At 35.9% G+C, this 27,695-nt stretch overlaps 1 protein-coding gene across 1 annotated transcript in view; it reads right to left on the bottom strand.

The window, feature by feature from the left end:
* FLT1 (fms related receptor tyrosine kinase 1) overlaps positions 1-27,695 on the bottom strand; it is a 172,356-nt gene that overhangs the window by 42,395 nt on the left and 102,266 nt on the right. Inside the window, exons 15-17 of the mRNA XM_074303574.1 lie at positions 21,863-21,994; positions 7,276-7,382; positions 674-806 (exon numbers count right to left, since the gene is read on the bottom strand). Of these exons, the coding sequence (XP_074159675.1) occupies positions 674-806; positions 7,276-7,382; positions 21,863-21,994 (372 nt within the window). The remainder of the gene's footprint in view (positions 1-673; positions 807-7,275; positions 7,383-21,862; positions 21,995-27,695) is intronic.

Here is a 27,695-nt window from a genome sequence, read left to right as displayed (position 1 = left end):
TAAAACTCAAGGAAATTCAAGGTAATTTGTACATCATGATGGAGAAATTTCCAATTTCATATCTATTGGAGAGAAGGATTCTTTTCAAATGAAATGTGAAATTTCATCTCTACCTTCCAGTAAAAGTTTTCTCTAAAGTATGCTACTGATGAGTTGTAATTCTGTATATCTGGCTCTGTCTCTTCTCTGTCAATCTCTGTCTCTGTCTCAACTGTGTGTGTGTGTGTGTGTGTGTGTGTGTGTGTGTGTGTGTGTGTGCTTTTCGCTATCAGTCTCTGTCTCTCCCTGTCTCTGCCTCTGACTGTCAGTCTCTGACTTTCTCTATTTCTCTTACTATTTCTTTATCTCTGTCTTGTTCTCTCTAAGTCACCTCTCTCTAATTTATCTCTTTCTTTCTCTGTCTCTTTCTCCTTCCTCTTTGTCCTCTCTGTTTCTTCTTTCTTCTATGTCAATCTTTCACTGTCTCTGTCTCCTCTTTCCTTGTGTCTCTTCTTTATGTCTCTTCTCTCTCTCTCTCTCTCTCTCTCTCTCTCTCTCTCTCTCTCTCTCTCTCTCTTTCTCTCTCACTATTTCTTCTTTTTTTCCTCTCTCTCTCATACATATATGCTTCCTTTAATCCCCACACCCAATGTGAGATACCTACTGAGTATATGTCATTTAATAGCTATATTACCCAGCTTAAGTCTTTCTCGGGCAAATTCCCACTTGCTGGCATCATAGGGTAGACGGTCACATTGCTCATCCAGAGGAACTTCATCTGGATCCATTATAATTGATAGGTAATCTGTCTTTATTTCAGAAGAAGTCTGGAAAAAAGAGGACATGTCCAAATCATCACCAAGAAAAAAGATGTCATTTTTAAAAAGGACTCTGAATATCCACTAGAAAACAATGTTTGGCAACATCTGTTGGTTTGGGTCACTCAGTTTGGTCTTAATTGAATGTGACTGGCTACAGAAAGCACTTCTTCATACATACATGTAAGCTCATACGACACCACGTGGCAGTCCCTAATAAAGAGTCCCTTCTTTAGCTCCGTCATATTTCTACAGACATCCTACATTTTGGGTACAAATGCAGGAAGATTTTTCAATGATATCCATATGCATGCTTTCTGCAAATAATTACCATGTGAGGGACTCAAAAAAAAAAAAAAAGGAAAGAAAAGCATTTTCACAAAAGTAATTCCAAACAATGGCTAAAAATAGCTTCATAGAATAATTATGTACAGCAAGAATATATAGAACAGATGGGGCTTCATTGTTGATGTTTGTTTCTTTTCTGCATTCACAAGAAAGGTCAAATATGTAGTAAGAGAATTGCTGTAAAGGTTCAAAATCTGATTCAGTGACCAGCATATTTTTCATGCAGAAGTCACAATAATTTTCCGGTACAGCTATCAGAGGAGCTGAGAAACAGAAAATCTCCCTTTTGTGAGGAATGCAAGCTAATTTTTTATATGTAAATGAAATTTGAATTTTGTCAAATTAACAAGCACTTATTAGGCTCCAACTATGTGCTAGGCATTGACTGTTCTCAAGGAGCTTTCATTTCACTGATAGCCATGATAGATCTATCTATAGTTGTTTGTTTGTTATTTACAGAATGAATATAAAATAAATATAAGGTAGTTAGGGAGGGCTTTAGAAGTTGGGGAATCAGAAATGGCTTATACCAAAAGTGTACATACAAAAGGTGTGTGAGCTGCATCTTGAAAGAAAGGAGACATTCTACAAAGTGGAGGTAAAAAGGGAATGGATTTTAGGTATGGTAGACAGCTAATAAAAAGGTATAAACGAGCATTCCTGGAGTCAGGAGGCCCTGAATTCAAATGTGACTTCGAATACTTGCTAGCTGTGTGACCCTGGACAAGTCATTTAACTCCAATTGCCTCTTTTTTTTTTTTTTTTTTTTTTTTTTAAAGAAGGTACAGGGACAGGAGAGTTTCACATATGAGAAAAAGAGACAAAGGCCAATTTGGCTGGATCATAGAGTTCAGAAAGTTGCAGAAAAGATGTATAATGAGGTTGGAGCCAAGTTGTGAAGGGCTTTAAAAGCCTAGCAACAGGCTGACATTTTATCTCAGAGTCAATTGGTAATTACTAGAATTTATTGAGTAGGAAAATGATAGTCAGGTCTACGCTTAAGAAAGACCACTTTGGCAGCTGTGGGGAACATGGACTAAAAGAGATGGAGTAAAGACTCAAGGCCAGGATACCAATTTTGAATCTGTTGCAATATTTGAAAAGAGATGAATGGGCTTAAAGTAAGGTGGTAACTGTGTATACAAATATTTTAGAGGTAGAAATGGTAAGATTTGACAAGCTAGTAAAATACCGACACAAACATATCCACATGCCCATTCAGAATAGTAGATTATCTCTTTTTTTTTTTTTTTTTCCCCCCTGAGGCTGGGGTTAAGTGACTTGCCCAGGGTCACACAGCTAGGAAGTGTTAAGTGTCTGAGACCACATTTGAACTCGGGCCCTCCTGAATTCAAGGCTGGTGCTCTATCCAACTGTGCCACTAGATTATCTCTTGATGGTATATAGAAAGATCAAGGAGAATGTTTTTTTTTTCATGTTTTTGTTTTATCTTATTACACAAATTCTAGAAAATGCATTTTATTTTTAATTATATATATCTTTGCACTCTGTCGCATTATTAAGTCCTTCTCTAAGTGGCATATTCTCTGTGACTATTAATTATATATCCCTGACCTTGAGAACTGATGACTATACCTTTATGGATGAACTTTTCCACTGACCAAAAAGGAAACATCTGTGCCCATATTGGGTATAATTTGATGGTCGTTACTCAGAAATCATGTAAACTTTACTTTCATTATTTTTTGAAGTAAATTTTATTTCCACAAACATAGGGAACCTTTTCTTTACTGTTTTCTTAAACAGTGCCAGAACCCTGGTAAAGAAAAGTACTGCAGGAATAAAATCTCACACCCATCCACATTCTTCAGTCCATACTCACCCTGCCTTGGGCTTTCACAGCTCACCTCATCCATCACTTGCAATCATTCCACTTCTCACAAAAGTTATCCTTAATATGGGTGACAAATAGCTTAAGGCAAAGAAGTTTTTTCAGTTTTTTTCATTGGAGAAAGATATGGAACATGTGCCACAAAATGCATTTTCCATCAATGTTGGTCTGGGAGAGTACAACCTTCCAGATATGTGTGTCCCAATGTGAGAGAGTGTGAATTCATTTACAGAGGTGCCATATTTTTAATGTCAAAACAACTGGAACAACCTCTTTGGCTAAACCTTTCAATGTCAAAATATAGCTAACAACTTTGAGTAAAATTTTCTGACCCACACTGAAGAACTAAGAATACCATGGGTCTTAAGAGCAAACATCCTGGGTTTCCTTTAGGAATCATCCTCAATTATTTTCCCTTCCTAATCCCATCCAATAAGTTGTAAGATTTGTCAAATATGCTTCCTTGACATTTCTTGTTATTTGTTTTGTTCTCTTCATGGACAAAACCACTTCCCTTGTCCTAGCTCGCATTCTTCTTGGTCATTCATGAGTTTCCTTAGTTCTAGTCCCTTTCCACCCTCCACCTAATAGGATGTACACTTCTTTAAGGATATCTTGGCAGTAGACCTTACACAGTAAGCACTTAGCAAATGTTTATTTAATGAATAAAGCTAGAGATCACCCTCTAACAGAAGAAGGTAACCAAGAGTTTTCTCCCCTTTGTAGCTTTTTATTGCTCAGTCATGTTCAGCACTTCATGATCCTGTGAACTATAGCATGACAATATTGTCTATGGGATTTTCTTGGTAAGAACACTGGGTGATTTGCCATTTCCTTCTCCAGTGGCAAACAGTTTAATTGACTCATTTATTTTGCTAATAAATGTCTGAGGTCAGATTTGAACTCCAATCTTCTTGCCTTCAGGCCCAGTGCTCTATCCACTGAGATATCTAGCTATCTTTAAAAAAAAAAAAAAAAAAAAAAAGCATTCTGGGTGTGCCCTTTTTCCTCCCCCCCAGAGAATCTGTTTTAAATATTTGCTAGCACCACATGGATTTAATGTTTTTGTTTTTTGTTGGCGGTGCTCATATTAAGTCATTTCTGATGTGTTGGACTCTTTGTGACCCTATTTGAGGTTTTCTTGGCAAAGATAATGGAGTGGTTTGCCATGTCCTCCAGGAAATTTTACAGATGAGGGAACTGAGGCAAACTAGTTTGACTTGCCCACAGTCACACAACTAGCAAGTATCTGAGACTAGGTTTGAATTCTGGTCTTCCTGACTCCAGGCTAGCTGCCTTTTTAATGTCTTTAGAAAGCACTTTATTGTATCTGAAGTACTAGAATGGAAGAATTTTTTTATTTGTGATCCATAAATACCTAAAGTAAATCAGAGGAAACACTGAAAATATTCAATTTTTTTTCACTTAATAATCTTCTAAATATTTGATATGTTCCTACCAGATAAGGTGGTTTCCACATTTAGAAATCTTAAAGGATTATTTTACCTTCTGATTTTAGGATATCAAGACTGTTTTCCTTGATGCTTTCTTGAGAGATGTTGTCTAGGCTGTTGTTTTCATCATGGCTTTCATGTAGTTCAATAATTCTTAGGCTATCTTTTCTGAATCTATTTTTCATTCACTTCCATTTGTCCAATTCTAATTTTTAGTAAATTATTTTGTTCAGTTAGCTTTTGTTTTTTTAACCTCCTTTTATATTTGGCCAATTGTACTTTTAGGGGATTGTTTTGTTCAGTGGATCTTTTTTCCATTTTGACAATTGTGCTTTTTAAGGAGTTGTTTTCTTTTTTCATTTCACCAAATTTATTTTTTAAGGAATTGTTTTCTTCAGTCAGTTTCTGCACTTCACTTTCCAAGCTATTGGCTTTCTCCTCCCTCCCTCAATTTTCATAACAAATTTGGGAATCTTAAAGAGAGCCACTAAAATAGTGTAATTTGAGGTTTATATTTGTCATTATCCCAGCTAAAGGTTTTTTTGGTCACAGAAAATATCAATAGTCAATAAGAACAAATTGTGGTTGTAATCTCTTTTGATGGATGAGACTGATGAATAATAACCATTTGTCTTCTTAACCAATTACTGAGGTGATTATAATCTTGTTGGCAAAACTTTTGTAGGTTTTTATTTATCTCAGAACAAAGACTAAAGAGTATCTTAATTCAGATAAGTGAACCTAAGCATGGAGGGAGGGAGGGCTTCTAAGTGTAGCATTATAGAATCAAGAAGTTATTTTTTGGGGATAGAATAACCCATGGAAGATCAATGAATTTTGTTAGAATGAAGTGGGGGAAAAAAAAGAGATTTTAGGCAGAGATCACAATATGACCAAGGGCTCAGTAAGGTGAATAAATAAGACATATTCATGAGATGTTGCATAAATGAGAATTATTATCAAGGAAGCTTTAATTTATGGGGTTGGGAAATTAGAATTGGAAGCCTAAATGGGACTAAATTATTGAAGTCTTTGAAAGCCAGACTAAGGAATCTGAATTGTGTTATGATATAGGCAATGGAGAGCCATTCAACATTTCTAACTTGGCATTATTTTCCAGAAGTGGAATGACACCATTCACACGTAGCATAGAATCTCTTAGGATTCTTAAAATTTTAGGATTAAATGGTCAGAAGCTGGAAGGGATCTTAAGACTCCTCTCATTTTATAGCTGTTGATAAAGTGCCTCTGAGATTCTTTGCTTACAGTCATGCAGGGTAGAGACAGAGTATAAACCTAGTTCCTGTAACTACAAAACAAATTCTTTTTCTATTGTACCACTTAACTGCTTTGAATTATAGTTATTTCTGCACACATCTTAGTTCTCTTATTAGATTACAAGCTCTCCTAGAGTCAGGACACTGTGCTATTCCGTACAAAAGATACTCCATCTCTGGACTCCAGACGTTTTCATTGACTATCTCCCATGCCAGGAACTCTCTCCCTCCTCATTCTGACCTCTGGTTTCTTTCAAGTCTTAATTATAGTCTCATCTTTTGCATGAAGCCTTTGACCATATTCTTCATCTTAATGCCTTCCCTCTGAGATTGTCACCAATATATTCTCTCCATATATCTTGTTGGCATGTTGTCTCTCTCTTAGACAGTTAACTCCTTAAGAGCAAAGACCTTTGGGAGTTGTTCATTTTCATTTTGTTATTTTTTGCCTCTTTTTGTGTTCCCAGCACTGGTACACAGTAGGAACTTGATAAATGTTTATTGACCTGACATAGTGCATAATACATTAGCCTGTACATAATAAGAGCTTATAGTCATTGAATATATATGGATGAAGGAATGGATCTAATTTCAGGGGACACAAGGTAAAGATGAAATAGATCCTGCTCTCCAAGATCTTATCTGTGAGAAAGAAAATGAGGATATCCAAGTGAAAAGAGATGCCTCCTTATAAAGTTATCTAAAAGTTCCTTTCTCGTAGTCATGTGGTTCTCGAAATCTGTAGAAAATTCAGGATTTTGTGGGGTTTTTTAAACTTAACTTTTTTTTTTTTTTCAGCCAGAAAAGAGAGTTAGAAAATAAGGCAACTTGGCCAAACTCAAAATTAAAATCTCTAGCTGTTGTTTGTTTTTGAGAAATTATCAGGGCCAAGAAAAAAAAAATCCCTTCTGCCCCTCTAAAAGATTTATCCCTTTATGGTTTTCATCTGATAAAGGATACGTTTGTAGCTAGAACAAAAGTAATAGTCAACATTTATATCATGGGTTCTCAAAGTTCAGCCCAGAGGCTAGATGCAGGCCACTGAGGGCTTTTATGCGGCCCACTGGGTTATGGCAAATGGGCTGAGGGGCAGAGACAGAGTGTGAGTTTGTTTTTACTATAATCCGGCCCTCCAACAGTCTGAAAGACAGTGAACTGGCCCCCCTATTTAAAAAGTTTGAGGACCTCTGATTTATATGGTGCTTCCTATGTGCCAGGCAGAGTAAAAAGTTCTTACAATTTTTACCTCATTTGATTCTCATAATGACCCTGCAAGGTAGATGTTATTATCCCAACTTGATAGTTGAAAAAACTGAGGCAAACTGAAGTTGACTTGCTCAGGGTCAGAGGGCTAGTGTGTAAGGCTGAATTTGAACTCAGGTCTTCCTGATTCCAAGCCCAGTGCACTATCCACTGCACCACTAAGTTAGGAACAACATTTTTTGAATACCTGGGAAGGTGATTTAGAATTAGAATTCCCATATCATGACCCTCTCCAAGTCAAGTTTTATGAATGGAAGCACAGGATTCATGGGAACCGTTCTTACCCTTTTCAGTTTTCGGATAAAAAGAGTCAACAAGAGCCAGAATAGTGTTGCAGCCACACACGTACATGTCAGAGTGATCAGCTCCAGGTTGGATTTATCTGAGGTTCCTAGAAATAAAAACATGTTGGGGGTCATGAAGCAGGGTTTTTTTTAAATTTATTTTTTATTAATTTTATAATTATAACATTTTTTGACAGTACATATGCATAAGTAATTTTTTACAACATTATCCCTTGTATTCCTTTTTGTTCCGAATTTTTCCCCTTCTTCCCTCTACCCCCTCCCCTAGATAGCAGGCATTTTTAAATTCAAATCTGCTGAAATTATCTTTCAAAATCAAATGTAGGGGCAGCTTGGTGACTCTGGGGAGAAAGCATCCATGGTGGAGTCAGACCCCAGGTTCAGCCTTAGACACACTAGCTGTGTGATCCTGGGAAAGTCACCTAACCCCAACTGCCTCACAAAACAAAACAAAAACAAGATACCCTCTCCTCCCCTTTAAAAAACACAAATAAAAATAAAATTTCCTTGGCTTTTCACTATGCCCCATGCTCCAAGGACCATTCCTCTGAGGCTACATCTCTCTCAGATAAGAAATAAGTGTGACTTAGTAGACATACTTCTATTATAATATACTATTATTTTAAGTTAACTTATAAATAAATTAAAATAGTCCACAGAAGTTTTGACGGGTTAAAAAACTTTCTGATCCCAGAGACAACTAATTAAAAATCAATGGAGAAATTAAAAATGGAAAAAATTAGACAGGAACAAAAGCCCATTAAAGTATCAAATCTGGAAAATATTAGTTTTCCCTTATGGCCCTCAGAGAAAATTCTAAAGAAAAGGGGGAAAAATTACTTAAAAGGGTTCCTTTGGGGCTTACAAAATTCTTCAAAGCAGAAAATTTTTAAAAAAATTAAATAAAGCCAAAGGACTTTTTTTTTTTTTTGTACTAACCAAGAAGAACTGTACATAATCCAAGTTCCCCTCTCTCCATTCTCCTGATCTGACCTTAGTATTAAGATTCTAATGGGTTTGTTTTGGGGTGAGAAGATGAGGTTGGCCCACTCCCAGTGGCTTAATTTCCCATAAGGGTTTTAGAGATCAAAAGCTCAGCACTGACACTTTTAGACAAGAAAGAAAGAGTCCCAAGTGTCCAAGTGGTGCCTCTGAGAGGAGGAGAAGACAATTTGGACGGTTTCAAGGAATTCTCTGGTAGACCAGAACAGTGACTGCCATATCTAGTCTGCCCAAGGTACAAATTTCCCTGGAACTCACAAAATTTTTTTCTCTCTTAATCCTACTTAAAAGGGGACAAATGACTCATGCTGAGTTGCTAATTCACTCAGGCCAGGATTACATTCATATTAAGTTCTTTTATTCTTTAAACTTAAATTTTGTTTTCACAATTATGAGAATTTAGGTTATTGACCAAACCACAGAAAGCAATTTCCCCTACCATACAATCTCTCCCCCACTAAGGTCTCTCCTAACACAAAAATCAAGCAAAGGATATTAGCAAACTCCAATAATACCACCTGGAATCATTCCACTGGATAAGAATTTATTGTTGCTTTCAGCCATTTTAATCATATCCAACTCTTTGTGATCCCCAGTTGGGGTTTTCTTGGCAAGGATACTGGAGTGGTTTTACCATTTCCTTCCCTAGCTCTTTTTACCGAGGAGGAAACTGAGGCAAATAGGGTTAAGTGACTTTTCCAGGTCACACAATTAGTGTGATCTGAGGTTGAATTTGAACTCAGGTCTTTCTGACTTTAAACTCAGTGCTCTATCCACTGTACCACTTAGCTCTTGACTGACATATCTATACATTATAAGAGTTTATGCAATAATCTCTGTTCATACCAGATTTTGATAACTAAGCAGAAAATGTAGTGGAAACTGACTTCATTGATTTAAAGGGTTAGAAAGGATCTTAGAGATCCTTTATGTCAACTCCTTCATTTTACAAATGAGCCTTTCTGAGACACAGAGAGCAGAAGTTATTTTCCCAAGATCACTACATTTATAAGTAGCCAAGTCAGAATTTGAATCCACCTCTGATGATAAATCTAGTCTCAAGTCAAATCATGTGAGACACTTCTCATAACATGAATATAGAAGCCTTCTTTAAAAATACAATGAAATGATCCTCTCCCTCAAAAACATTCATGATAAATGTACTCTGAATTCTAAGTTAATACAAGCTGGAGCTTCCTCCTACACAATACAAAGTCCTTTACTGACTTGTAGTATTTATACACACACACATCCTTGTTTATGCTGCAAATGGGTTCCACGTGGCTTAATGGGGATAGGCTCTACAGAGCATGGTGGCCCTGGGAGGGTGGAAATACTGATAATATCTGGATACACAGGATTGTCTATAGACAAAACCCTCCAGACACTCTTTCTATGGAATGCTCTGGGAGCAGTCCACTCGGATTGTGGGAACTCTCTCATTGCATTCCCCAGGATGGGAATCTGACCTCAAAAGTCTAATTCCATAGTCCTTACTCAGGCAAAATTCCTTTCAGTAGGACTAAATCAGGCCTTTAAAAAGTGTGTGTGTGTGTGTGTGTGTGTGTGTGTGTGTGTGTGTGTGTGTGTGTGCGTGTGTATAGTTTGAATATGTAATTTTAAAATAATCAAAGAAAAAAAACTCCAAAGAAAAATTATTTAAGAAGATTTGGATTCTTTAAAGAATTCAAGTGCCACGGATATGGAAACTTTAAAAGTGAGAGGGGAGAAGGGATTATTGATACAGGTACTATACATTTGTATATTTATTCTCTATTTCTCTCTTCACTTCCCTTTCTCTTTCTGTCTCTATTTGTTCAGTCATTTCAGATTCTGCATGACCCCACTTGGGGTTTTCTTGGCAAAGATCCTAGAGTACTTTGCCATTTATTTTTCCCAGCTAATTTTACAGAGCAGGAAACTGAGTCAAAGAGGGTTAAGTGATTTGCTTAGGGTCACACAACTTGTAAATGTTTGAGGTAGGATTTGAACTTTGGAAAATGAGTCTTTCTTACTCCAGACCTGGAATTCTCAATACATTGAACCACCTGGCTGTTATCTACAACTCTCTCTATAAAGCCATTACCAGGAAAAAAGGAAACAAGCATTTATAAAGTTCCTATTATATGCCAGACACTGTATTAAGCACTTGGCAAATATGAACCATTTGAACCTCACAACTCTGGGAGGTAGGCCTATTATTATTATTATCTCCATATCATTATTATTATTGTCATTACCATCCTGATTTTACAGTTGAGAAAACTGAGACAGACAGGGATTAAGTGACCTGCCAGGGACACATAAGTGTCTGATATCAGATTTGAGCTCACTCCAAGCCCAGAATTCTATCCAGTGTTGCCTGGTTGCCTTTAGGCAATATTGGGGATACTTTTTTTTTTTTAAATATTTATTGATTCAGAAGGAAATAAATTATCCCCTTAAATCCATAATTATGTTAATACTAATAACTTTGACTTTTAATTTTACAAGAGTCTCTGGATATTTTTTCTTAAAGGATGAACATCCACTTACTGTCCAGACTAACCCTAAGCTCAGTCAGTGAGAGCTGATGAGGTCATTGTGTGAAATAGCCCAGCTGCACATGGTATGGGAAAGGCAAGAGGAAATGGGGGTGGGATGCATCAATAATTAAGAATGATTTATCATGTGGTCACAGAGATATTGGTACCATATGAGAGGCATGAAAGGCTAGTCGGTACAGTATGATGCTGTTTTTATTTGGGGGTAATGAGAAGGCCATGATGAATTAAAACTCTATAGATTTCCTCTATGGCACTGAAGACAAACAACTCTGAAAGACTTGGGAACTGTGATGAATACAGCGCCTAGCTGAGGAGGAAATAAGCTGCCCACGTCCTGACTGAGAGGTGATAGACTCAAGATGCAGATGGAAACAAACATTTGAGGACATGGACAATGCAGTGGGATTTTTTTCATTCACTTCCTTTTTCTAAGCAGTGCCAGAGCCCTGACAAAGAAAACTGTTGCAGGTGTATGAATTCAGAACCTCTAAACCTTCTTGCCTTGGGCAGTGCAAGAATCATTTTATTTTACAGACAAAGAAACAGATACAATGCCCAGAGATGAAGGGACTAGCTTCTCTATGAATAATAGGTCATAGTTATTTTTATTATACCCTTTTGTGGTATTCCATCATATAGATGGTAAAATAGAGCTACTAAACGGTTACAGTATAACAACTAGTCTATGGGGAAACTGTACATGATTCTCCACAATAAGTAATTAGTCCTCTATGCTCCTGCCTATGTAGCATATTTGGTAAGGGAGACGGGGAAACAGTGTTAGTGCAGCATTCCAGTAGCACCAATATCAGGGACAGAATGTACTTGATCTGTAACAGAAGAAGCTAGCTTTGAATCCTGGCTCTAATTTGATGAATCACATGTCATGATTGAACAAGTCACTCAACCTCTCTGATGTGTCTCAGTTTCCTTATCTGTAAAATGAGAGAGTTGGACTAGATCAGGATTTCTTAAACTTTTTCTGCTTGCAAAGACATTTTGCCTGGGAAATTTTACGTGACCTCGTGTATATAGGTATATAAACCACACACAGTGATAATAAATAAAGTTATGCAACCTCACATGGGGTCACAACCCATAGCTTTTAAGAAGCTTTGGACTTAGATGACTTCTAAGGTTTCTTCTAGTTCTAAATCCATGATCCTTTGAAGCCTAGACTAATGTAATTGAATTGAAACTATCACGGAGTTGAGAGGCTCAGCTCCTGTGCTTACTGATTCTCAGAAAGGTCAAGCAGCATCACAAAAAAGGGAAACCCCAGAGACAGCAGGACCAGTAACAATTTTCACTAAAAAAGGACAAAAAATGCCTTTACTTTTTTCATTTGCATATTTTTAGGACCAGATAAGCAATTTCATCTTGGGCTGCAAAGGGCAGCAGGGTACAAACACATTTAGATTTGAATGGAATTTGAAGTTCCTCCATCCTGAGAGTGTTTAAAATAGTTGCCCCAAATGGAACTTCCTCAGGCAGAGTTCCATAGCAAGTTCTCATTACGACATCATGGGGTTTTTGTTTTTTTGTTGTTTGGTTAAACTGGAATTTTGTTGACCGGAATCTTGCTTGAGCTAAGTGAATCTCTGCCTGGAGCTAGGAAATCTTTCTGAGCTAGTCACCTTATTTGAAATGGGATTTGGCTTGTTGAAATTATGGTCCTCATTCTAGTCCCTTAAGCCAACAAGGGTACAAGACTGCACCACATTTAGAAAGCCTAGAGGCCAATTTCAAGTTGGCTTAGATTTTATGGCAAGCAATCTACTCTGACCCCACATGGAGGAAGAATTTAGCAGAACATCATGGAGTTTTGAGCTATTTTACACAGAATTCTTCCTTGATGATACTAGTTAACTTGGCTCCCTTGAGACATGGTGTGATGGTCATGATTTTTCTCAAGTAAAATATGATTGTTGAACAGTAATGATGTCATATTTCTATAAGAGATGTATTACAAATTTGTTCTCCCAATTTTATAGGGGATGGGAGAAATAACTGAATAATAAAAATCCCTTGTCCAGAATGATCCAAGAAATATGTGTAAATCAGGATTTTAATCCAAGTCTTTTCTGTTTCCAAAACCCATACCTTTTCCACAACATTGTGAAAAAGATTGATCAGATCTGATGGATACTGGACAGATCTCTTGACACCTAATTATTCCCTTCCTTGTTGCTAGAACTCTTACCATTACCAGTTCTTTGGCTAGAGTATGATCCTCTCCTAGCCCTTGTGTAATAGGTGAACATTTCTAGAGGATAATATAATAAGTTATTTGGAGATAATATAATGAGTTATTTGGAGACTTTCTGTTTTGAGAAGAGATTGCTTTCATATCTTGGTGATAGAACCTGAATGAAAGAAAAGGGGCATAAAATGGGAGGACAATTGGAGAAACCAAAAACACACCTGTTAGCTTCATTGTTCTGCCTAAAGCTTTTCCTGTTCTTGATTTGTGGGGATCTTTTTAGTGGCAAATAGCATGTGTCTCCTATAATATGATAAGAAAGTGAACTGTGATGTACAATCAGTAAGATCCTAACAGAGTGTACTGTGCAAATCACACTCAGGAGATGACGAAAGTTTAAACTGTGTGCCTTTAGGGAAGTACTTTCATGTTTTCCATAATGTTTTCTCTACTAATACGAAAAATAATATTTCTTTATAGGGTTGTAGTGAGATTCAAAAGAGATAACAAATATAAAGAGATTTGTACAATTTAAAGTAGTATAAACATAAATTATTATAAACCACATCTTCTTCTTCTTCTACTACTACTACTACTACTACTACTACTACTACTACTACTACTACTACTACTGTTACTATTTCTCCTAAATGTTTATCAGAAGATTTTTGTTAATTTAAACTATATTCTCTTGTGGTATAATTATGCCAGTAGAAATAGTATGCTACATTGAGATTTAATGCTATGTGACATGAATGAGAATGTATTGAATTTATATTCTTGGTAGTACACCTTCAATTTGTTTATCTTCTATTATTTGGAATAATAACTATGAAATAACGCTCCCCCAAACCTTTGGAATATAAATATGGCATGCTATTATTGTCATAAGCTCATTAAATGATACATTGACAATGCTATGTTTATTTCAGAAGTTATTATTTTGACTACTAGTCATAGGTGTTGCTGTTTTTTAATGTTAAGCTTTTTTTTTTCTTTTCAGGGAGCTCTCCACAAAAGCTCAGTCCAAACCAAACAAGTCCTGTGATTATTTAAAGAAGTGACTTTGATTCCACTGTCCATTCATCCTTTTCAGATACAAAAATAACACATTGTTTTATCTATGAGTATAAGAATCCCTTTTCAAAGGAAATAAAAAGAGCAGACAGTTTCCTTCCTGACTAATTCACAAGCCTCTTTTCAAAACTGTTAAACATAGCCTCAGACATAAGTCCTTTGCCTGGCTTTATTTCCTAAGCTCTAGTGGACAAGATAGGCAAAGTAAAATATTCATACTAGTCTTTTTAAAAATTTATTCCCACTGAGTCTACCAAAAGCTTGGGAAATCAACAAGGATGAATTACCAAATTATTAAAAACTAATGCTATTATGTATAAGAATTTAATTATGTATAAAAGACTTCTAAGCAGACACTGCACTTAATCTGAAAAACATCCAGAGATCAGATTTTGCTCAATAAGTTATAAGATTGATGAATAAGAGGCTAAAAAATACATTTTATCACACACATGCTGACTTGTCATGCAATCCATGTAATGTGAATTTTTAAAAATTATTTTCCCTAAATATTATATCATCCCTCAGGGAAATCAACATGCAATGACCTAACCAACATACATTAACAAAAGTGTAGTTAAACTTCATATAAACTATTTTCATAGTTTTGACTCATTTGACACGAATTTTTTTGATAAGATTCAATCTTAATGTGAATTCTCTCTGTATATGTTTTTGTTTAAAGTCCAGAGTGCTTTCTGACATTTTAAAGAAAGACTAAAGATAAAAATGAATCAACCAATCAGCAAATATTTAGCAAGTGAATCTCTGCAATTATGGCATTATGCTTCACAATGTGCAGGATACAAATTCTAAGATGTTTGCTCTACAACTTGCAATTTTATTATTGATGTGAGTCAGCTTGGTACAGTGGAAGTAACAATGGTCTAGGACTCAAGACTAGGGCAGTGAACCAGAAATAAGTGCCTAGGGCACATAACTGGAAGGAACTTTAAAGATAATTTTGACCAGCTTCATTCATTCATTCAACAAGTATTTATGAAGCATCTACTATGAATCAGGCACTATGCTAGCCTTTGAGGATGAAAGAACCCTCAAAGAGCTTACATTTTAATGGGGGGGGGGGGAGGAAGGTTACAGGTAAATAAATACAATATATTAAGAAATTTTTGTGAAAAAAGGTAATTTGTAACTAGGGAGAGGGCAGAATAGGCCTTATGTGGCACTGGCTCTCCATGACCCCATTTGGGTTTTTTTTTTAGCAAAGTAATTTGCCATTTCTTTCTCTGATTAATTTTACAGATGAGAAAACTAGGGCAAACAGGGTTAAGTGACTTGCCCAGAGTCACATAGCTAGTAAGTGTCTGAGGCCACATTTGAAATCATAAAGATGAATCTTCTTGACACTAGGTCTGGTGCTATGTACACTATGACACTATCTAGTTGCTCTATATGTTGCTTGAACGAAGATTAAAGGAAGCTAGAGATTCTAAGTGGCAATATCAGTGAGAGGCTCTGCATTATAGGGGGACAGCATGTATAAAAATGGAAAATAGAACATTATTTAAAGAGAGCAAGTGGGCTTATTTGATTATGGTATGGGTGAATAAATGTAATGGTAAATATGTCTGGAAAAGTAGGCTTAAAGTTATAGGGCTAAATATAATCATAGATGTTTGCATTTCATTCCTTTAACAATTGGGAGCCACTGGTGCTTACTAAACTTATTAAGGAATGACCTAAATAACCTAAATAGACCTGTTTTTTGTTTTGTTTTGTTTTGTTTTAGAAGCAATGCAGGTTAAATTAATTGCTTAGTGTTATGCATCTAGTAAGTATCTGGATTTGAACTCAGGTCCTCCTGACTCCACTCATCTACTGCTCCACTTAGCTGCCTCAGCTGGATCTGTTCTTGAGGAATACTCCTTTTGGCATTGTTCTGAAGGATGGATTGGAAAAGAAAAGCTTAAGAGAGCTATTGCAATAGTCCAGACAAGAGTTGATGAGGTAATGAAAACTCAGAATAACTAAATGAACAGCTTAAGATCACAGAACCCTAACAGCAAAAATTTGAATTCACATCCTCTGCTTCTATAACCTCTACCACTTTCTATGTGAGCTAGTCACTTAATCTCTTTAAGAATAATTTTTTCATCTGTAATAATATTTGCCTTTCTTATATTGCAGGGATGTTTTGAAGAGCAAATGAGATTATATATAGTGTGTTATACAAGTGGAAGGTCTTATTATCAGAATTGAGATAGGATAACTGCAGCAGTAAAGGATGGCTGGTGAATGAATCATACTGATAAGTAGGAAGAAATAATATGTCCTCCAAAACGCAGCCAAACTGATTAATTCTAATGACCAACCTTGGTCTAGCAGAACAGCTGATGAAACATACTTCATTCATCTCTACAGAGGGGTGGGAGACAATTAGTGTAAATGTTGCCTAAACTGCTAATACAGACTATTGGTTTTGTGTAACTTTTTTTTTTTTACTTTTTGGGGGGTCCAGTCCATTGAGGTTATGTTGACAAAAAACAATAAACTTAAATAAAAGAGTATATCTAATGAAAATTCTTTACCTTCTGTAATTCATATATAGGCAGTCAACAAGTTTTGAATGGATTGTGTTCCCAAAGTTCATTTGCCAGGTGTTTGGAACTCAATGTACTTTCCCATAGAAACAGTGCTATAAATCATGATTAGCTCATTGGACTAGCCCACAGAAATGTATTTAACTCCTAACATACCAGATGTATAGTTTTAATAGAGTAATGTCTCCCTTAGCTGGAGACCACTTAGTTGCAAAACTCATGAAATCACAGACTCAGAGTTGGAGGGGAACTCAGAGGTTACTTAATCTAAACCTTTACTGGAAACATGAAGTCTTTTCATGATATCTCTCAAGATCAATTTAAAATCACAAATCTTCAAGTTCTTTGGGGAGCATTCTTTGATTTTATTTTTGACTTTCGTTGTATCCTCAGGGTTTAATTTTATGCCTGGCACACAACAAGTGCTTAATAAATGCTTATTGATTGGTTCCCTGCTCTGTAGAGTCTCAGACTTGGAAATCATTCATGCTCAATTTCTTCTCAAATAATCATGTTTATGTTTTATATGTTTAATGTATTTGCCTATGATCCTCCCCCAATAGGATATAAAGTCCCTAAACATTTTTCTTCCCTTTTTATATCTCCAGAATCAAGTTTGCACTGGATTGAATTATGTTGGATGGGATCAGAAGAGACTTTCCAGTCTAGTGCAACCTCTGATCTAGAGCAGCATTCTCCCCTACAGCATCCTGACAGGTGTTCACCCAATCTTTGTATATCTCCAATAGCAGGGAGTTCATTTCTTTCACCACAGCTAAGATCTAGTAAAGAAGAAAAAATGTTCCATGTGTTCACAGACCAAAGGAAATGTCACAATGTGCTTCATTAAAGCTCAAGTATCTTAAATATAGTTGATAACTTATTAACAAATATTTCATAAAGCAACTTCTTGGATCAATGAAACTCCCAGATAATCTGAATGGAAAGAACAAAGGCAGTAATTTCTTTTGCAGATAGGCTCTCATTTCTTTGCACAAAGAATTTTTAAGTGGGGAAGCAATTATGACTATTTGGGAAAGGAAAACAGAAATATCAAAACACTAAGTGATATCTTTCTAACTGCTAAAAAGTATCACTGCTATATCAGAGAAAAAGGATTGTGAAGTTCTTGGTCCATTAGGACATTTTAAGAAGATACCAGAAACCAGCTGCAATTTAGCCCTTACTACTACTTTTAACCCAAGACTAACTTTGAGTGATCTCAAGAAATGTCCTTAATGTTACATTAAAGAATAATTTCCCCTTCCCCTCCTTTCTTCCCCTTCTTCTTCTCTTTCCTCCTTTATTCCTTCTTCCTTCCCTTCCCTTCTTGTCCCTTCTTGTCTCTTCCTTTCCATTTCCCACCTTCCTCTCTCCCCTTCTCTTGTCTGCTTATACAAATTCTTCCAGACCTGAATCCCCACTGAAGCATTCAGTCCTCAAAACACTCTCTGATTGACTTTTTACTGTTGATCCTTTAAAGTATTATTTCTGGATTGTTCTCCTTTTTGCTCTTTTATCCCCATCTTGAATGAGACAAGCAAGTAAAACAGCAAGGAATTTCGGTTAGTTACTCACCTTCTCTGTTCTTCAGTTTCCTATTATGGGAATTGTATGGGAATTGTAATGTCTCTTGAATGAATCTTTCCCTCTGGGTTTCCACAAAACTTTTTAACTCTACTAAGGGACTTGTTATATACTGTCACAGCTATTTGTATGCATGAATTAATTACCTTCTCATCTAGAGAAAGAATTCCTAGACCTAAGGTCTTAGATGTTAGGAGCTATATTTGATGAGTCTTCCCCAAAGCATCTAGAATACAGTTTTGCACATAGCAAATGCTCAAAAATGTTTATTAAATCAAATCAAATATTTAACTTGATTACATCTCATGGTTTTTGTAAGTATAAAATTATATGAAGTATATGTATGTATTGGGGGAATCTCTCTGGCTTTGTCCTTATTAGTGGTTTAGTGGGAGATAGGAGTGGCAACCTACTCAAATTTTAGGATGATATAAGCCTGGGAGGATGACTAAATCACAATTCCATAAGATCCTAACAGTCTGTAACAAAAGTCTGAATCTAATAAGACAAAATTGACTAGAAACAACTCTAAATTTCTATATTATGGTTTTAAAAAGCCAACTGGATAAGTAAATTATGAAGGAGATAAGCTTAGAAAGCAGGCAATGTGAAAAAAGGATTTGAGGCTTTTAGTGAATTTTAAATTCAAAAGGATTCAGTGGTATGACATGGTGACCAAAAACCATACCGCAATGATAGTCTACCAGTGGTTCTCAAACTTTTTAAATAGGGGGCCAGTTCACTGTCCCTCAGACTGTTGGAGGGTCAGACTATAATAAAAACAAAAGCTCACTCTGTCTCCGCCCCTCAGCCCATTTGCCATAACCTGGTAGTTTGAGAACCCCTGGGACTCTATATTAATGAAAGTCTTGAATGTCAAATTTGGTCCAGTATCACTTTATGAAGGAGACTGACATATTCAAGTGTTCCCAGGGAATGGTCAGGATAATGAGGGTCAGTTGAAGGAACTGGTTGAAGGTTGGACTGCCATATTATCTCACCTCCTTCCCAGACTGCTAAACAATGAACTCAAACAGTCCAGGACACTAATCTTAGTTGAAACAGCAAGGCATCTCAAGGAAGATGCAGGAGGGCAGCATATGATAATGATGAACTTGTAAGCCCAAGGAGCCTGGGAATAGCAGCATCCTTTAGACAATTAGCCCTGCTCCCAGCCTAGATCACATAAGCCATAATGCAGGGAAGCAACCTGCTGTGGAGATATGGCCTGACAGCTTCCTCTGCAGGTGTTGTAGCCTCTGTCCCACTGTTCCCTCCTCCCCCCATCTCATTCCAGTAGCCACAACTACTGAAGAACTGGAAAAAAAATTCTCAACACCAAAGTTCTAGGCACTCTCAATGTTTCAATGGATTATCAGTGGAACTCACTTAAAGAAGATACAGTATCTATCACCTGTACCATAAAAACCATAGAAATGTACATCTGATTTGTAGCAGAAATCTTTAATATGATTATTTCCCTCTATGAAAATGTGAGCTTCTTGAGATTAGGGACTGTCTTTTCTATTATATTGTCAGTGCTTAACACAATATTTTGTCCATAGTAAATATTTAATAAATGTTTTTTCATTCATTCATAATTATCCTAATAAAAAAAGACATAGGAGAAGCACAATTATGGTCTTTAAGTATCTGAAAGTTTGTTATGTGCAATAAATATTAGAATTCTTTTGCTTAGCTCTAGGTAGAAGTTATAGAGAAGCATATTTGGGATCAATAAAAAGGTAAAATTCCTAACAATTAAGATCATCTAAAGTTGGAAAAAATATTCTCCATTTTTTGAGATATTTAAGCAGAGACATTTGTTAGGGATATTGTATAGGAGATACTTGTTCATATATGCACTGAACTTGATGACATATGAAGTTCCTTTTATGATTCAAGGACTGAGATTTCACTGCTACAAATATTTTTTGCTCCCAATATATAATAATAATAGGTAGAATTTATATAATGACTACTATGTACCAGGCATTATAGTAAATGGTTTACAAATAGTATTATAAGTGATCTGTACAACTCTGGGGGAAGGAATAGATGCTATTATCCTCATTTTATATTTCAGGAAATTGAGGCAGGAATTATGTGACTTGCCCAAGGTCACAAGCTACTTAGTGTTTGAGACTGGATTTGAATTCAGGTTTGTCTGACTACCATTACAGGATATAGCTACCTATAAAATGCTAGGCAACTTAGCTGTTTCTTGATCTCTAATGTCTCAGCAACACTACCTCTTAACCCCATGTCAATACTGCAGTGCCTGATGCTACATACAGAAGTTCATATCCAGGCACTCCTTGTGAAAGGGGAGATAAGTTGTTTTCTTGTTTGGAAAGAGTACACAAGCTCAATGGAGAAATCACTTAATATGATCCTTTACCTATGTATTCAGAAGAACTGAAAGATTATTAGAAAGGGGAGAGCTTTGAGTACTTATAAGGAAAATTTAATATTTGAAACACACAGCTCTTTTAAAAAAACTATATTATTAGACTACTAAAATTCCAAGGTTTATTGTCAAAAGAAGTCTTATTGAAATAATGTCTGAGGATGGTGAAGATACTTGTATTTAGAATAGAAAAATTTTTTCCAAGTAACTCTTATACATGCATATATATATATATATATACATATACATATATATTTAAATATATATAGTTAGAAAACATAAAATCTTTAATATTCAATGTTCTGAAATTTCTTTTTGAGCATTTTAAAAGAGGATTGTTTCCTGAAGTATGCCATCAAAAGGATTCTGACATTTAATTATAAAGTTTCATTATCTTTGCATGCTACAGATATTTACATTTTACATGTACTATGCTATTGCATTCTGTGGTTTGCTGATTCTTGGCATTAAAGAATTGAAATTTTGAGCTAGCCCTTTTTTAGATGGGAGTCATATGAAACTCATGCAGGACAGGATTTGGATTCTGTTTCTTTGGTGGTTGTATTTTGCTGTTGAAAGATATAAGGAAGAAGCATTTAAAATATTTATCTTAAATATGGTCACATTTATTATGTGGTATTAACCTCTGATAGTAATTTACAGTTTACTTCATGCTGAAACCAAACACATGAAAATATCCACCACAGCAGTAGCAGCATCTGTTTGGTTTGTGGGAACTGAAATAGAAAAATGAATGAATGAATGAATGAATGTGTGTGTGTGTGTGTGTGTGTGTATTCTCTTTTTTTTTCAATCTATACCCATCTCCCCCTCTTTCACCCATTTTCCTCACAGGTGGGAGTCTGGTACAATCGTTCTGTTTAGATCAACATAAACACATTGGGAGCCATCAGCTTCCGTTCTTTCCGGATCCACTTCCCTTGCAAAAACTTCCCTCAGATTGCTGGGTTTTCAGTCACAGAAAGGCTTAGTCAGCCAGCTTCTTTACCTAAAGTCTTTCCAGACAGAGGCAGACCCCCTTGAGGGAAGGAAGGAGGTGGGAAAAAGTACCCGGGGGTGGAGTGGGGGGTGGGTGGGAAGAAAGGTGGGAATTTGAGCAAACAGGGAAATTGGCGTCTGAGACATTTCTTGTTTGTTGCTTTCCCATGCTGTTGTTTACCTTGTACAGTGAGGTATGCTGAACTCTGGACAGAGCCCTTCTGGTTGGTGGCTCTGCAACGGTAGAAGCCTTCATCCTCTTCTGTGACTCTTTCAATAAACAGTGTGCTGCTTCCTGGGCCCAAAATAATACCTGAGGAGTGAGAGAAGTTTAGATGAATGCAACTGAATGATAAACACAAACAGTGACTAACTTTTGTAACACCACTGGCTTCCTATGATTATGCATTCAGACAAGGAAATCTGAGACACAGTTAATCCTGCCCCATACTGTTTATGGGGAGTAGGAAAGCAGAACTGTGCAATGTATCTCAATGTAGAGGATGAAAGAAGTTAGCCTTTAATTGTAGGTCAACTCCAGAGACTGAACATCAGAAGAAAAACATTCCCTCAGCAGACAAGCCAGAGGAATTCATGTCTCACCAACTGAAGGTAGTTCTACTTAGAAATAAACATAGGTCAATGCCACAGGATGGCACTGCGAAAAGAACATGGGGAATGAAGCAGTGAGGCACTCTCCATTCTAGTTCTAGTTCAATTCAGAACAACAAGCATTTATTAAACATCTATTGTGTAAGGACCTAAAGATAGAAAAGTAAAAATGAAAATACCTCCTACCCTCAAGGAACTTACATTCTACTAAAGAGAAATAATATGCACATAGGTAAGTAGCAGCATAATTTACATGAATTATTTTTTAGGGGGAAGAACACCAATAATAAGGGAGATCATAAAATGCATCTCAACGTTATAAGGAGAGGGCTAGTTGGTTCAGTAGATAGAGTGTTAGGCACTAGAATTCAAACCTGAGGACATTAACTAGCTATGTGATCCTGGCAAGTCACTTAATCCTGTTTGCCTCAGTTTTCTCATCTGTAAGATATACTGGAGAAGAACACGGAAAAGCACTCCAGCATCTCTGCCAAGAAAACCCCATGGACAGCACTGTCATACTATGTCCACAGAGTCATGAAGAGTCAGACAAAACTAAACAACAAAATATCACAGGAAGCAGAGGTGAGCAGAGGGAACATTCTAGGAATGAGGGATAGCCAGTGCAAGGCAAAGAGTTCAGTAGAGTTTTATTTTAGAGTGTGAGAAGTAACTATAATGGAATTATAGAATAGTTGCTCATACAAGAGGTACAAGAAACTTCAATCAATTAGCTAATTAATTGATTAGAAAACAAATATTTATTTAAAATCTACTACATGTTAGGTCTGTGCTAGGCTTTGGGGATAAAAGTACAAAAAATTTTTAAAATCCCCACATATAATGAGGGAGGCAACACAATATATATATTATATATGGGTATTATGTATATGTCATTGCAATATAATATACATTTAAAATTTTAAAATACACATATGTATACATGCATGTATGTATAAGTATAAATAATATACATTTAAATTTAAGAAACATCATGTATACATATATGTTATATAAACGTATGATCATATATATATATATATATATATATAGTACACATTTAAAATTAAGAAATACACATGGAATACATCCAGCCATTCTGGAGAGCAATTTGGAACTATGCTCAAAAAGTTATCAAACTGTGCATACCCTTTGACCCAGCAGTGTTACTACTGGGCTTATATCCCAAGGATATGTTAAAGAAGGGAAAGGGACCTCTATGTGCAAGAATGTTTGTGGCAGCCCTTTTTTGTAGTGGCCAGAAACAGGAAACTGAGTGGATGCCCCTCAATTGAGAATGGCTGAATAAGTTGTGGTATATGAATGTTATAGAATATTACTGTTCTGTAAGAAATGACCATCAGGATGAATACAGAAAGGCTTGGAGAGACTTACATGAACTGATACTGAGTGAAATGAGCAGGACCAGGAGATCATTATATACTTCAACGACAATACTATATGATGATCAATTCTGATGGATGTAGCCATTTTCAACAATGAGATGAACCACATCAGTTCCAATAGAGCAGTAATGAACGGAACCAGCTACACCCAGAGAAAAAATTCTGGGAGATGACTATGAACCACTACATAGAATTCCCAATCCCTCTATTTTTGTCCACCTGCATTTTTTATTTCCCTCATAGGTTAATTGTACACTATTTCAAAGTCTGATTTTTTCTGTATAGTAAAATAACTGTTTGAATATGTATACATATATTGTATTTAACTTATACTTTAACATATTTAACATGTATTGGTCAACTTGCCATCTGGGGAAAGGGGTGGGAGGAAGGAGAGGAAAAATTGGAACAAAAGGTTTTGCAATTGTCAATGCTGAAAAATTACCTATGCATAAAATTTTTGTAAAAATAAATAAATAAATACACAGGTACACACATGTGTATATATAAAAGGACAACCATATATACAATAGACATTTAAAATTAAGAAATACACAATGTACATATATGTGTGTGTATGTATGTATGTATGTGTGTGTAATAGTAGCAGAAGTTTAAATATAATTTAGTTTGTGAGGGGGACACTAGCATATGTAATGGGGAAGGGGAAAGGGAAAAGAGAATAATGAAAGGAAGGAAGATGATCAGAAGATAAAAGTCTATTTCAAATAATATCTAACACAAGAAGATCCTCTGTTAAGTCAAGTAGTTTAATACAATCAGAACACAAAAATGTCAGTAGAAACACCTCTAACTTCTTTCCTGTTGCTTCCACAAAGACAAATCAAATGTGTCCCAAATAATTAAGTGAAGAGACTCTTAAGGAATCCATGGAGGGATTTCAAGGAGTCTGTGAACTTGGCTGGGGGAAATTTTTATTTTCCTTTTCATTAACTTCTAACTGAAATTTAGCATTTCTTTTAATTATTTAAAAACATGATACTGAAAATGAGTTTATAGGCTTTAACCAGACTACAAAAGGAGCTATGATCAAAAGAGGGTGTGAATCCTGCCGTAGTAGAATACAATGAGGAAGGAGAGAGCTTCCTATAATATATTGTTTGAATTGTGATTAATCTGATGCTATTGGGGAATAAACTGTGCAATTCTAAACACAGCTTATCTATAAAAGTATGAGACTGATATTATTTAATCACTTAGTGACTAATTGTGGATCACTTAGGATGTACCTAGATTTGTAGTAGTAGAAAGCTGCTTTCTCCATCCTAGGGCTCAAGCAAACTTTCTTTCTTTGGTCTTTAATAATCAACTGCATAGAAGAAAAGATGTATGTACCAAGCAAGCACAGCATCAACTTCAAGGAAGAAAGGAAACAAAAAAATTGATTATGTATCTATTAGGTGGCAGGTCTGAGAATAATTAATATTAATAATAATTAATGTAATTAATTATCATTAATAATTAATGATAGCAGCTAATATTTACACAGCACTTAAAATATGCCAGGCATTGTATGAAGTTCTTCATGAATATTATCTCATTTGATCCTTAAAACCACTTTGGGAGGTAGGTTACTATTATCATCATCCCCAATTTACAGATGAGGAAACTAAAGCAAATGGAAGGTAAGGGACTCGCCCAGAGTCTTATGGGATAGTAGTGTTTGAAGACAGATTTGAATTCAGGTATTTCTGACTCTAGATCCAGTGCTCAATCCACTGTGCCACCTACATGACTACTCCTAGGGAACTAGTAATATTTGTATAAGGTTGTTTTTGTAGGGATATTCAACTCATTCAAGGGGCTTGATAGTTTTAGAGTATCAGTGCTTTTATTAAATTGATTGGTTGTTGTCCTTTGATTTCAAAGAGGTTCAAAATGATATCACTATGTCATGGTCAAAGTATAGTGTGTCCAACTGTGGCTGATCAGATTAATATGAGCTCAGAAGGCTCTCTCATAGGTTGGACATAAATAGTCCATATGAACATTTAGAATGGAGATACTCTAAATTTGCACATCTCATCTTATTAAATTAGTAGACATTGGGAAGCTTTGGATACAGATTGTCTTCATGATGGTTTGCTGCTATATAGTAAGGACACTGATCTTCTATAAACGGACTATATATTTAAGCTTATATCCAGAACCCAGATTGTGGGTAGAATTTTTATTAAACTTGGAGTGTTTTGTAATAAATCTTATTTATTCATATTCTGCAAAACAGGTTAATTAATAAATTCATTTTATGAACAAGGAATGTGTGGTGCATTGAAATCAGATGACTTTCTAGTGGAAAGAGAGTGCCCTGGAAACCAGGAGACATGTATTCTATTTCTGCTTCCAAGACTATTGGCAAGTCTTGGTAACACAGGTTCATCTAGAATGTATTTGGACCAGATGAACACAAAGATGAGTCCATATTGAATTGGTGACTTGTAGCCTGAATGCAGCTTCATGTGATCTTTGGATACATTAATAAATGTAGAGTGTCCAGAAGAAGCAAGGAGATACTGATAGAGTCCTCAGCTCTGCCAGGGCCAAATTTGGAATGTTAGGTTCAGTTTTGGTCACAACATTTTAGGAGTACATATTGTTTTCCTCAACATGAAGACAAAGATTGTTTCTTGTGGTAGTCTGCATGTCCCCTATTCCTTGTACATGTCATGGGCCTGCAATAAATGCTTTTTGATCAACTGATTTTTATTATCTGGTCAGAACATTACAGTCATCTAAATTGTAAATTGTTACTATTGTGAATAGTCTGAAAAGGTTTTCTGATTTTCTGGGCTTTTTTTTTTTTTTTTTTTTTTCATGAAACCTTCATTATAATCAGAAGTGATTGCTCCCTGCTTTGAGTATTTCATAAGACACTCGCAGTATGGTTATATGTAGATCCCTATTATATTATAAGGTCCTAGAGCGCAGGGATTGTGTTTTTTATTCTCCTTTGTATCCATCACAGCATAGAAGTTGTGCAAATTATTATTATAATTTAGTGATATGGCAGAAAGACCAATGGTTCTAAGTCAGAGGTTATTGTTGTCTTTCAGGTATTTTTTCAGTCATGTCTAACTTTTTGTGATCACATTTGGGATATTCTTGGCAAAGATATTAGAATAGTTTGCCATTTTACCAGCTCTTTTTATAGATGAGGAAATTGAGGCAAACAGGATTAAATTACTTCTCCAGGGTTGCACCGTTTTCTAAGGTCATATCTGAACTCATGAAGATGAGTCTTTCTGACTTCAGGCCCAGCTCTCTATCCACTGGACCACCTAGATGAGGATATGGATTCAAATCTCAACTTATTTCTTGGGCAAACTTGGGAAAGATTTTTTTTGAAACCTCCCTGGGCCTCAGTTTCCTTATCTCTAAAATGAGGTGATTGAACTAGATGTCCTTTGAGAAACTTTCCATATCTAGAGCTCTATAATCCTAACTTCTCTGAAAGCAAGAACCTTGTTTTATGCTTTTCTACAGCCCAAATTATACTAGTGTCAGCAACACGGAAGGAACTTAAGCCATACTCACATGTGCATTTATTGTTGAATATAATATACAGCACAGAGGTGAGGTTTTCATCAAGAAAAAAAGGCAAGAATCATATTTCAAACTATAAGGATATCAGTTACATTTCCCAATATTGGGGTTTATGGGACATTTTAAAGTAAACTTGCAGAGTTGATTGGTTAACTTTGATGAAGACAGATTTTGCAAATTATCTATCTCAACAAAAAGTGGCCCAGAAACACGTAATATACATGATCCCTATTTAAATTTTGACTTTCACAAAGGAAGACCTGAGCTCAAGACCTGTCTCTAACATATACTAGTTGTGTGACTGGGTTAATCAATCTCTCAGTGTCCCTAGATTATAAATTGCCATGCAATTGTCAATTCTAAATTAACAGAGGAAGTTTCCTCACCAAGAATTTTCCACTCTAGTGCAATGACATGGATCCAAAAAGAAAA

This window comes from Sminthopsis crassicaudata, chromosome 3 (assembly GCF_048593235.1).
Source record: "Sminthopsis crassicaudata isolate SCR6 chromosome 3, ASM4859323v1, whole genome shotgun sequence".
Taxonomy (NCBI): Eukaryota; Metazoa; Chordata; class Mammalia; order Dasyuromorphia; family Dasyuridae; genus Sminthopsis; species Sminthopsis crassicaudata.
Note: the sequence above shows the minus strand (reverse complement) of the source record. Positions and strands in the feature narration are given on the sequence as shown.